This window comes from Pleurodeles waltl, chromosome 12, assembly GCF_031143425.1.
Source record: "Pleurodeles waltl isolate 20211129_DDA chromosome 12, aPleWal1.hap1.20221129, whole genome shotgun sequence".
Taxonomy (NCBI): Eukaryota; Metazoa; Chordata; class Amphibia; order Caudata; family Salamandridae; genus Pleurodeles; species Pleurodeles waltl.
This window is the reverse complement of record NC_090451.1, coordinates 170639246-170651959: the sequence shown is the minus strand read 5'-3', so window position 1 is coordinate 170651959 and position 12714 is coordinate 170639246. Positions and strand designations below refer to the sequence as shown.

At 43.8% G+C, this 12714-nt stretch overlaps 1 protein-coding gene across 1 annotated transcript in view; it reads right to left on the bottom strand.

The window, feature by feature from the left end:
* The window catches only part of LOC138268296 (meckelin-like), a 192224-nt gene extending 179749 nt beyond the window's left edge, over positions 1 to 12475 (bottom strand). The window contains exon 1 of the mRNA XM_069217807.1: positions 12202 to 12475. Coding sequence (XP_069073908.1) covers positions 12202 to 12376 — 175 coding nt within the window. The 5' untranslated portion in view covers positions 12377 to 12475. The remainder of the gene's footprint in view (positions 1 to 12201) is intronic.
* Between the last annotated feature and the right edge of the window lie 239 nt (positions 12476 to 12714).

Sequence of the window (12714 nt, the reverse complement as noted above, 5' to 3'; positions counted from 1 at the left end):
TACCCTTGACACCGTAGGCCTGTGGTAAAAAAAAATATATATATATATATATATAAAAAAAAAAATGTTATTCTCCTACAATTGTTTTTTTAAGCTCCAGCGTGTCCCAGGTCCTGTGGAGAAGAGATGTTTATATGTTGGGGGGAGGACAGGTGGCTCCCCTCCTTAGGCGGATTTTGGCCGTGGGGACCCCATCCCCCTGGGCAAGTTTCGGCACAATTTCCTCTCCCTGGGCCATTGTCGGCTGCAGAAACCCCATCCCTCTAGGGCCCAGCAACATGTGTAGGTGCCCCAGTGCACACCTGGGGCACCTACAACATATCCAAATCTTGGGGGATGTGAGGGGGTTGAGACCCAATCCTCTACGGTCCCTGCCGGCTCTCCCAGCCAGCACCCATACTAGATACTGACCAGAGCAAGCTTTTTTTTTTTTTTAAGTGAGTTCCACAATGCCCACTAGAATCAACCATATCAGATCATTGGGGGTTGCTGGGGAGCCCCAGGGCACCACAGTCCCTGCCGGCTCCCCAGCCAGCATCCATTGTGGTAAAAGCCGGCTGTTTAATTTTGCTTGTGCACATCCCCTCCCCTATCAAACAGAAAATGCTGACCGCCTAGTCACTAACCCACCACGGGCGGCTTATTTTTTGAAGGTGTGAGTCCCCATCCGCCACCAGACATAGGGCACTATTTATCCCTACCCTGCCCTCCTATATGTTTTTTTCCCCTTTTTTTAGGACAGGGGACTGAGTGCCCGAGTCCTAAATGGCTCCAACTACATCTTTGTTGATTTGGCGGCAGCCAATTAGATCTTATCTTGAGATTTGTCTGCTCTGCTGATCCACTGCGGAGTAAAATATGCATAAATCTTGAAGCATAATTTCTCAAAAAATTCTTGAAAGTATTTACACCAAATCACAAAAAGTATGCTTTCAGGACCAAGATCTAGTTTTCTGCCATTTTTGCAGTATCACATTTCAATTTTCCTATGAAAAATAGCATGGGGCAAACGTGTTTTAGGAGTCCTCCTTTCTCACGGCCCCCACTTGACAAAACACTCTGAAACCTTCCGGGAAGGAACTGAAGAGGATGAGACTTAGGGCCGGATGTAGTAAGAAAGCAAATTGCGAGTTGCAATTTGCGAGTCCGAGCGACTCGCAAATTGCAACTCGCAATTTGCTATGCAGAAAGGTGTCTCAGACACCTTCTGCGACTCCCAATGGGGTCGCAAAGACCCACCCCATTAATATTAATGAGGTGGGTCGCAGTTTGCGACCCCATTGCGAGTGTGGGCACTCATGGGGATGGTGGCCTGCTGGAGACAGCAGACCTCCATGTCCGTGACTGCTTTTGCAATAAAGCAGTTTTTTTTTTTCTATCTGCAGCCCGTTTTCCTTAAAGGAAAACGAGCTGCATTTAGAAAAAAAAAAAAAACCTTTTGTTTCAGTTTTTTTCAGCGCAGGCAGTGGTCCATAGGACCACTGCCTGCTCTGAAAAAATATTTTTGTGAACATTCACAAAGGGGAAGGGGTCCCATGGGGACCCCTTCCCGTTTGTGAATGAGTTACCATCCACTTCAAGTGGATGGTAACTGCGAGTTAATTTGCGACCGTTTTCGCGGTCGCAAATCAACTTGCATCGCGTTGTGAGTCGCAAATAGGAAGGGAACACCCCTTCCTATTTGCGAGTCGGAAACGCATTTTGCGAGTCGGTTCCGACTCGCAAAATGCATTTCTGCATCGCGTAGAGGCTTTTGCGCCTCAAAACGCCGCTTGCGAGGCGCAAACGCCTTGCTACATCTGGCCCTTATTTTTTAAAGTTATGTCAAATGGCTAGGTGTGGTCTTAACTATAGCTACCCAGTGAAAAATGTTGGCAAATATAGTTTTCCTTACCTTACGTATATTTACCATGGATTGTTAAGGTGTATGCATTATAAAGACTGCATGGAAAAAGGCATGCATGGTTAAGGCGTGTGTTGTAATGTCATACAAGCTAAACAGAGGGACCATTTCACGTCTTTAAAACAGCAGCTTCTACAGGGAACACTCACTGGACAAAGTTGAAATTTGCTTGAGTTAAATCTTGTCTGAACAGCTAAGGTGCCACACAGCCACACCCTTCTAGGCTTTATAGACTCCAGGCTACCCCAAGCACAAGTATGCTTTTCCTGCAGGCTCTGGATTTTGGTGCATTTCTGGACTGGAATGTTCTATTTTCCAGTACTTACGATACAAAAGGCAAGGTGGTTAATGCTATAAAGTTTGCACATCCAATTCAAATTTTGTGAACAGTTTAAGGAAAATTCTTGGCTTTTAAAAAGGCGAATAGCGAGGGTGCCAGCCTGGTGTGACCCACGGGTGTCAAAATGCTGATCGGGAGGCCAATCAGAATTCAATCTAATTATTCTCTTATCATATAATCTTCTCTTCTCGATATGTAATACCAATTTCACTGTGTTCCACTTAACAGCTTACTCAAAGATGGCGCTCGTTCCCTTCTCCTTTCACTTTCCTTTGGCTAATCCCTTTTCTATTACTTGGGTCTTATTTAAATGGGATGGTCACTTTCGCATGTAACAAACACAATCGTTATTCGCCACACGGCACAGGGTACTGCTAACCAGATGAGCACGCTGTCTGTTATGAATGGAGACGTGAGGATAACACCGCCTTCTACACTGATTCTGCTCGGTAATTGGTGCTGCTAACTACCATTTTTGTAGTACCATGCTTTTTTGGGATTTTTTTTTCTTTACCCTTAGTCAGGTCAGCGTTTTACTCGCATGAACGAGGATAACAATCCTCTCCTTCTAATCTTCCTTTTTTACAACAATGCTATGCTGCTGGCTACCGCCTCCATCTTACATCACTGATTAAGTCTCTTAATAGCCACGATCAACATCGGCCAACGCTCCCGGTCACAGTCGGGTGAACGGGGCACTAATTGTTTATTTAGTTCATCTTTCCCTTTATTTTTTCTACTACTGTTTGGAAATTGTAAGTCCTTTTCCAAAGTTTTTTTTTCATACGCCATCACGTGAATGTCGAGGTTTAGATATACCTTCTAGCAATGCCTGATAATATCAGATACTTTGTGCATACTATCCAGCATCAAGGCCTTTACGGCATGGATATCAAAATAATACCTTATGTTATTTTCTGTAAAGTCCATTTCCATCTACCACATTGTAACCATATGACCGAACAGGTGTTGCCACCAGTACCTCAACGCCGCTATGGCACATTGCTTCATACTTCCCAGACCCAGCATAATCATCAGTTCTTTATCAGAAACTACAGTTCACCATTTATTAGTTAGTTTCTACTTGGTTAATTCTTTTTTAGACTCATCATTCTGTTCGTTTACACGCTCTCCTACTTACAGAAATTACATTTGTACACTATTATGCTTGTCATCTCTCCCATTACTTAGACCTCTCGTTTTACATGTCAATATTTTTTCAGGCTTATCATGGCCATGTCCTATAGATGCATTCTTTGAAGGACAACCGAGAATCTGTTTTGAACCAACAGTAACTATATGCTCAAGACATCTTATACCCGTCCTCCCACTGACAACTGGGGATATATTTACCACCCAATACTTCTGGACATTATCTCCCAACAATATGCTTTTAGGTAGTTTGTACATTCCCATAAATGTTTTTAATTCTTCACTGGGACCATGGTGGCACTACAACCACAAAAAAGGTTTCTAATAAATGCACATTCAATGATTCCATCACATTATATCGGTGTCTTCTATGACCTCTTTCTTTTCTCTGGTCTCCACTCCACACTGAAGCTGTTCAGTGTCAACCACTTCTTACAGATATGCTAGCCAGTCTACTAGATGGCATGATCACCGCAAGAGTTTCTCTCTCCTTTTACTTCTTACACTATTTGATGAGAATCCCCTGTTATCATCTACAATATTCTTATTGTCATCCTCTTTTCTGCATATTTTATCTGCAGCCTTGAGAAAGTCAACATGACGAAACACGTGTCGGCTGTTCTTGTATTTACCATTGTTTAACAGGAATAAACCTCGATCAACTACAATAACGTGTTTTTGGACTTTGAATTTACTTCTCCAATGGATGAACACTTCTGGACTACATTGGTGTGCCCTAGTTTACATTGACTATTTTACAGTACTGTTGGGTCCCTGCACTGACAACAATTTCCGGATAAAACATTTTTTCAACCTGTCGGCCATCACACATTGCAGTCACAGTAAGTGGTTTCATTTTATTTTACTTTTTGCATTTACACCAATATGTTTATGTTGCTCCTTCAACATTACATAGCTAGCAAGTGGTCTGTTTGACTATTTGTAATGTTTTCACAGTGTGACATTTCAATGTGTTATTTATGACACTATAGCCCCAATTCTAAGTTGCACTGTAATGATGTGGTTCAAATCTTGCACCTGTAATTACTGGTACAGTACGGTAACATCCTGCCATTGTGGTGGGATTATGAATTAAACCCCTCAGAGTGAGGAATACGTGTGTGGACCATGAATTACAGACTGGAATTCTGCACTGTATTGCCTATTATGAGGGGTCTAATACACACCGCTCTGAGCAGGTGGTTAATGTGTAAAGGGGCTTCTGTGCAAGGTGGAGGAATATGTGTTGCGCCGCGTGGTGCGGCGCGAGCCGAGTGTTCGGCGCAAGCCGGGCATTCGGCTCAGGCCGCGCATCGCGTTTTCATGACGCGGCGCGCCCCTAGCCTTTCCTGCACTTTACGAGGCCCCAGAATTGGCATGGGGCCTCGCTCTGCTTTCTCCCTCCGCATTTTTGGGGACTCCTGACCCCTCTTACCTGTTCTTGCTCCTTCTTTTTCTTTTCTTCTTTCTTGGGTCTTTTTGTTGCACCTTCCTTTATGTCTTTTCCCCCTTCCCAGGTTACCTTTTTCTTCCCAGCATTCCTTATTCCCTATTCTCTATGGTTCCTACTCTATTCTGTTCTATGTACTTTTCCCTATCTAAGATGGTGTCCTTTTTCTTCCTGTGGGTCACTTCCTGTTTTTTGGTATTTAAGGGATGTGTTTTCTTCTTTTCTTTGCGCTGCAACACTTTCTGTTCGGATGGTGTCTTCGCTCCTGATTTCCTTGCCTTTTGGTTCTGGATTTCGCCAATTCTGTATTATCTGAAGTTAGTTCTTTTGATTCCTGTTCTTTTGTTCTTGTTTTTCAGGAATCATTCTTTTTGGAGGTTTTTTCCCCTTTTTGTAAGGGTTTTTTTCCCTCTGGCGCTATTTTCTGAAGGTCACGGTCTGTTCTTGGCGTCTCCATTGCCTACAGCACCGTGGCTACCAGAAAGAGTCTCCCCTTTCTGGGCCAAAGCCGAACACTCAAGACCCACGCCACTAGATCTGCAGATTCCAGGCGCAAGCAGCACGTGAGTCGTGACAATATGAGGATCTGCGATGAGAAGATGGTGTCTGTGAGGAGAACATTAAATGCTGCTCCATGTCTTGGCTGAGGGTCAGGAAGGGACCGGGAAACTGCTCCAGGCTGCCATGCAACCCTTTTCTGATGTAATTTTACTAGTTGGACTTTCCAGCCAGTAACATTCATTTAGTTGTTCCAGCATGAAGAATTCTACACTGGAATAATAGTGAACTTTGAGTGAAACTTTATTTCTGAGGGGGGTGGGAAGTTGTGAGGAGGTAATTAATGAAACACACCCACTGGTCACTAATACCTCTCACCAAATGTCTAACCTACCCTGATACACAACTTCTAACCCTCTCAAAAGTATATTAACTTTTTAGGACTTAATTGAGAGTCTAAATCAACACTTAGGGATATAGGAGATTCTAGAAGACTACGATCATGTTAGAAGACTCTTACTGGGCATCACTTAAGGGTCTCAAGAGATGGCAGCTGATACCCCTGGCTTGTCACTGGTGACACCTGACACTGCCCTTGCAGCCCCCCAGATACAGAGGCGGTGCCAGGAACAGACAGAAAATAGGACTCTAATGAGCCCTGTTTACTTTCTTTTGCTTCTCCACAACCTGAGCATTTTAATCTATTAGACTGTGCAATGAACCTCTGAAAATGTTTATTTTGAAAAATAAAGACATTCTGAAGCGTAAGGTACTACTAATGAATTAAAATAATACTAATGCAGAGGAATGACAAACATTTCCACAACTTTCCCCAAGGGGAAGGGTTCCACTGTTCAATTGTGCTTTTATTGCAAAACCACTTTAAATTGAAGCAGGACTCAGTTGCTTTAGCTGAGCCTGCTGAAGGAGGTAGGGAGGGCTGGACTGACCCCCATGTTCTGTGGGCATATACTTACATGGACGGTTTAGAGTTATGGGCGTTGTGGTGTCGACAATGACCCACCTGCATGGATAGTGTCATTTCAGGGCATAAATCGGAATAATTGCTTCACTTTCTCTCCTCCTGGGGCCATACAAGACCTCTTTCTAGCCTGTAGCCTGGAGAAGAAAAGAAATCCCAAAAAGAAAAGTGCCTGAGATCATCATTGCAAGTCAAATGGTAATCCTGATGAGGCCTATAACAGCACTGACCCGTTTAGTCAGTGGTACAACAACTGTGGTAAATCCACAGAACTGGTGCATTTCACCCAAACACTTCTGAAAGCAGCCAAAATGACTAATGGAAACTTTAGAGACAATGGGGTGCAGGTAACCGGGTGTGATCATCTTGATTTCTTTGTTATTCCTCATTCCAAAGAGTACCCTCAGTCTGCATCTTGGATTGTGTAATAATTATAATCCCATTGGATTTACCCATTCCCCAGGTTTTAGTAATTTCTGGGGTCAGGTGACATTCTTCATGATGCTCTGAGTCTGTGGTTTCCTGTGGGATGCTTCTGGGTGCAAGGAGTGTACCCTGGTCCTACAGCAGAGTGTCCCCTGGTTGGTGAGGCATCCTGGCTGACCATTGATTCCAGACCACAGCACCTTCTGTGGAGACTAAGCTTTTTTTTTCTTTTAGTTAAATTACCTCCCAGAGAAAGGGGCCAATGGAAAGATAGGAGCATAGAATACACTAAGCACGAGCTGGATACATGGGACAAACAGCACAAAAGTGATACCATGAAAGTGACGGCAAAAAGGGAATTCAAGATACAGAAGTTGGCAGAAAGAAGGAGAATCATTGAGCTATTCAGTACAAGTTGGGTGCACTAAGAAGATGAACCAGGATGTAGTAGTCTGAGTGGGGAAATGGGATGTCAAAGGGAGTGATCAAGTGATGCAAGGGCATGTGTAAAGCACTGAAATAAAAAGAGAGAAGTGAAGCAAGAAACAGGAACAAAAGTGACTTGAGATCAAAACTGATAAAGGTGGATGTTAGAAGGGAGTTATTGAAGAAGCTGGCTGATGGAAGAACATGAAATCTGGAAGATGGATGTGAGAGAATGCTTGAGGAAGAGGAGAGGTATATGAGATAGTATGTGATATATAAAAGTGAGAACATTAGAGTTGGGGAAACTAAACAGATAGTACTGATTAGTTGTGAAGTATATGGGTGAAGATGTATTAGATTGAGCTGCAAAAACTTAAGACCTAGTGACCTAAAGGGAAATGTGGATGGGGTTTGGCAATAAAGGGTAAAGCAGGGAGGGAATCTTGGAAATGTGTAGGTGAACATGGGACATGCAGAGATAAATGTGAGAGAATGAAAGATGAATTTAGAGGTAAGAGGAAAATTCTGGACAAAATAAGAGTGAATGGAGCTCAAAGGAGCCCAGGGAAAAGAAGGGAGAGCAACACTGTCAGATACAGAGTTGAAAGAATGAAAGGAGGAAGTGTTGCGAGAGACGTGCGCAGTGGGAGTGACAAAGCAAGGGGCGGTAGAGGGAGACAACATGTGAGAGAGCTGTAAAAATAAGACAGAGTAGGATACAAGTACAAAGGCGTGATTAATACGTAACGTGGCGGAGAGGAAGAAGAATAAAAGGGTGATGTAGAAAAATTGCTACAAATATGCCTCTAAGATGAAAGGGTGGACGTTGGAGAAAGATGGAGAAGGAAGACAATGAGAAGACAGCAGTTTGGAGGTGAGAGAGATCCTGAGACGAACTGTGAGAAGTAGAGATAATGAAAGAAAGACATGGAATGATATGACAAAGGTATAAATGTTATCTATATTTCTAATTCAAGCCTAGACAGCGCTTGTGCTGTCTCTTTGGGACATGTTGTATATACTTTGGGGGCTTACAGCCCGCCCACTGCATTTCATTTGTTAGTTTTAGTGTCCTTTAAAAATCCTTGCTTTTAAGTGATTATTTTTCCTATTTGAACCTCCTTTTCATTGTTTGCTCATTCCCGTGGAGCAGGGCCCCATTCCTTGCAGCATTCCACTTGTCCCATTTTAGTTAGAGGCTCAGGGACTATTTTTTCTTTGTTGCTCTGAGCACTTTTTGCAAGCAAGAGGCAATGTTGTTGTCCCCTCTAAGCTTATTGTTGCCCTCCTCCACTGCGTGCCTACAGAGTTACTTATTTTTAAACATAGTCCTAAATCACTTTATATCCTGGAGTCTTTGCCCCACCACCACCTTCTCACGCATATCGCTGCTTACATTTTATTCCATCTTAAATCTCCCCCGTTTCGTCCCCCCGTTGCTGCTTGCCAGGCTAAAACCCTCCTCCCTCCACCCCTGCTTTCACCATTTCCATAGTATGCACTCATGTTTCTGAGCTCCAACGGCCATGTGAATCTTTAAATTCCTTTGCTGGCACCAACCTTTTCATTTCGGCATTAAGCACAGAAATGTTTGGACACTGACTGCCTTGCACAGACATGAGAAACCACTTTGCTCTGCCCTGGGCAGAGCGTTTAATCTTCCCAAGCCAGGTCTAAATTTAGAGTGAGAGTTTACGAAGGACGTAACCTGATCCTATGCAGAGCACTGTAAATTCCAACTGTACAGTTCCCAAATAAAAATGTGTGGCTTCCTGCATATGCGAAAACAGGATTCGAAGACATGAAGGCTTTGTTCAAATGGTCCGTGAAACCTTTGTGGGGTTTCGAGTCAGTGAAATGTGTGATCGACCTAAATATATTTAAATTGCAAAGTTTCCTGATTGAAGGTTGCCTTTAAAATAAATGTGTTCTGCTTCTGTCAGCTTTTTGACCCATACCTGCCTCTGAGAAGCACCAACTTGTCTGTAGGCTCCACAAATGTGCAGACCAGTCCGTCTTTGCTTCACCCAGAGTTGTAGGTTTCAAAAATCAAACTGCACCTCCAGCTGTCTCCTCAGTGGAGGCTTTTGTCTGTCTATACAATCAAGCATCAAATACACATTCTGTAGCAGGACCAATCATAGCTTAAAGTTCGATCATTCAGTCATTCAATTCAAACTAGTTATTTTTTGTGGTTGTTTCATACGTTCAGATAAAGTAAATAAGCAAACATTAATTGTCTTCATTCAGTACTCCATCAGAGGAAGCACACAAGATGGGCTCAAACATTTCCACCATTCATGTGTACCTTCTGGCTTTTGGTAACTATTTCAATTGTTCAGTCTATGAAAATAAATTTAGACAGTTTGCTGCAGTTGTGTTATACAGTGCTGAGACAGGCAAAGTTACGTTTCTGCATGTGTTTCTCGATTGTTTGTTTGTGTGCGAAAGAACTGAAATAGTTCTGTACTCCCTGGCTGTTTGGTTTTATGTATGTGTGCTTCGAAACCTTGTCAAGCATTCTGTCAGTCATGGGCACTGCTTACCATAAACAGCAGGGGTGGCTCCTTCGCTATGGTGAAGAAACGTTGCCCCACTGGCTGTGCCAAAAGCATATAAATAAAATTCTAGTTTTCTATTGTTTCTTTTTCCTGCTTCTGGCCCGGCAGTGCAGGGTGAGCCACGGGAGGTGGGATGGGGAAGAGGGGAGAGTGCACACATCTGAGGCATACACACTTAGGTTTCTCCAACTCGGCAGCATACACAGCCGGGTTGGAGAAACTGCCCAAACCCCAGGCTTGTGTCTGAGCAGCAGTGACTGCCACTCAAACCAATCCTGATGCTGCTTACATGCTATGTATAGCATGTAAGCAGTGCCAGGGTTACTGGGGAGCCTAGTCTGGTGTCCCAGTGAATGCTGGGACACCAGAACAGGCAAGGAGGGCGAGCGAGGCAGCAGGAGTGGACGGCAGCAGCAACGGAAAGAGGGAAGTCTTTTTTTTTAACTATTCGTTATTCCCTCTCAGCCCCCCCTTTGAGATTTGCAGCGGCCGCCGCTGATGAACACCAATTTTTTTGTAAATGTTATGAGAATAAACAATATTACATCATAAAATACAGGTTGATCACAAATTACTTTTTAAAGACAAATGTACAAACTAGTGATGTCCAAAGATGTGCAACTAAGCACATTAAGACGTTTCTTATGCTGCAATGAAAAGAGTACAATTTGATGTGAAATTTCCATCTCCCGAGAGCTGGAAAAAAACATTTAACAGCTGACCTTCGCTTCCATCCAGGAGGTTCTGTAAACTTTCCACAAGTACCTGTTTCCATGAGAAGATGCACTTCTGCTCTCTATGTACCCGTATATTGATTTTTTATACAGATTTTTAATATCACTATTTACACGAAGGGCCCTGGCACCGCCTGCATGTCCGGACACGACATTATTTATGTAAAACGCCTCTTGCCTCAGAGATTGCATGTGATTGGCACAAGTTTATACAACTAATAAAGTGTTTATGTACCCAAACAATATATCCAAAGGCTGGAGAGGACCTGTTGAGGACACAATGACGTCAAAATATCTCCTAATTTTAGACACTGTTTGTATACCCTTATGGCTGGAGTACAATATACAAGTGACCAAATCTCAAAGTTCAAAAACAGGGAGTGAAAGGTCTGCAACTGGGCTTTTCTCATTCTAAATAAAAACAAAAAGCTTTGGCCACAAAATAGTAAATCTGACTTTTAATTAAAGGTAAAATACCCCCTTGGAGAGATTATTGATTTTTTTTTAAGGATTCACATGATTTGATGTACATTTACGTGCATACCTCTAGTACCTACTTTACTCATGCCCCTTTACACCAATAACTTTCAGCCATACCGAACAGCATCCACACTAGTGTATAACATGGCTAAAACATATTGGCAAAGCAATAGGTGAGACCTATTGGCTATTCCAATGCTTGTTTAATTTTGGACTAATTGTAGGGTTTTTAACTGTGGTGATGTACTTGCTGTGATATAGCAAGGATCACTTCTAGGGAAGGCACCACTGGTCAAATAATGTCATTTCCTGTGATGTCGTTGGAGTCACAGGGCATTAGATGTCACTTCCGATACACCTGGAATTTTGGTGAATTGACCTCGATCGAAGGCACCTCATCCTATACGCCCCCTCATCCTATATGCCTGCCTATCTCAAGGTTCCTCATGACTCCATTTCTCGAGGGTGACTTCTAGCAAGACCTGTTTTTTCGGCTAACATCAGAAAACATATTTGGACTTGCAGTTTTACTTTTCCCTTGTTAGGCATCTCGCTACCTATTCCATTATGTTTCATTCTGTTGGAGGAAAAACAACAACTGGATGGGAAGGCAAACTTAAAGAATAAAACTAGGCGATCGATGAAGGTAAGGGGCAAAATAGGGATGGGGCTGTTGAAAGTACAAACAGAATGTGGGAGAAATTAGGGGAGGTAATGAATAAATGTGAATGAAATATTAGGGCAGGGAAAGAAGACAGGGAAGAGAGTAGAGAAGGTGAGGAACCAGGCCAGGAAGCTTAAGAGGGTAGGCAAAAACGTGAGCCGCTCGTTTAGTAGGGAGGGTAAAACAGGAGTGAGGAAGGGAAACAGTTACAGGTAGGGGAGTGATGGTGCGAGGGGAGTGGACGTCTGGGTGGGACAGTGAGCGCAGGAGACACATAAACTATGAATAAACCACTTTTTCAGCACTGAACGGAAAAATGGTCTGCACTGTTGCTTCTTTCCAAGAGGGCTGCGATTCTATGAAGCAGGCGGCGTCCTACTGTTGGGAATAATCAACCGCACTCCATTTAATGGCAGTTATATTTAAATATGGAGTTTCACGAAACTTAGCATTTTCCAAACATATCCAAATATATGGCCTTTCGCCAAGCACAGCCCATTATTGGAGAAAGGCTTCGTTTCCGGGTTTTCTGCGTCAGCAACCTCGGCCCTAGACCCCTCCCCCGCACCCTCTCCAACCACTCACCATCTGCACTCCTGATGCTGCTGGCCCCACAGCTGCTGCACTCCAGGGTGGCCGTGTTAAAGAACTGTGTGGTGCCGCAGCTCGCCGGCTGGGTGAGAGGGATACTGGTCTGGGCGAAGCCGAGAGAGGGGAGCAGGAGGACGAGGCAGGCCACAGTGCCCCTGAACGGATGCATGCTGTCTGTCAGGCGGCCGTGTCTCTACGAGCAGCGAGCGTGTGTCGCACCTGTTCAGGGGGCTCTCATGTGGACAACCTGTGCGCCTCCCTCTCTGTGTATGTGTGACCATGGTTACCAACTACTAAATATCAGGTTACACAAAGCATCTCCAAGCAGGCGGCACAGCCCCACCCACTGACACCTCCCACAAACAGAGCCCACTGGAGTCAATGACTACCCTAAAGTGAGTGTGAGTGCAGCGCCGATCTGAAGTGTGTGCAGTGAGTGATCAGTTTCAGACCGAGACACAAGGGAGTCGGGTCCTGGACGCACAAACCCATCACGATTTAGGTTTT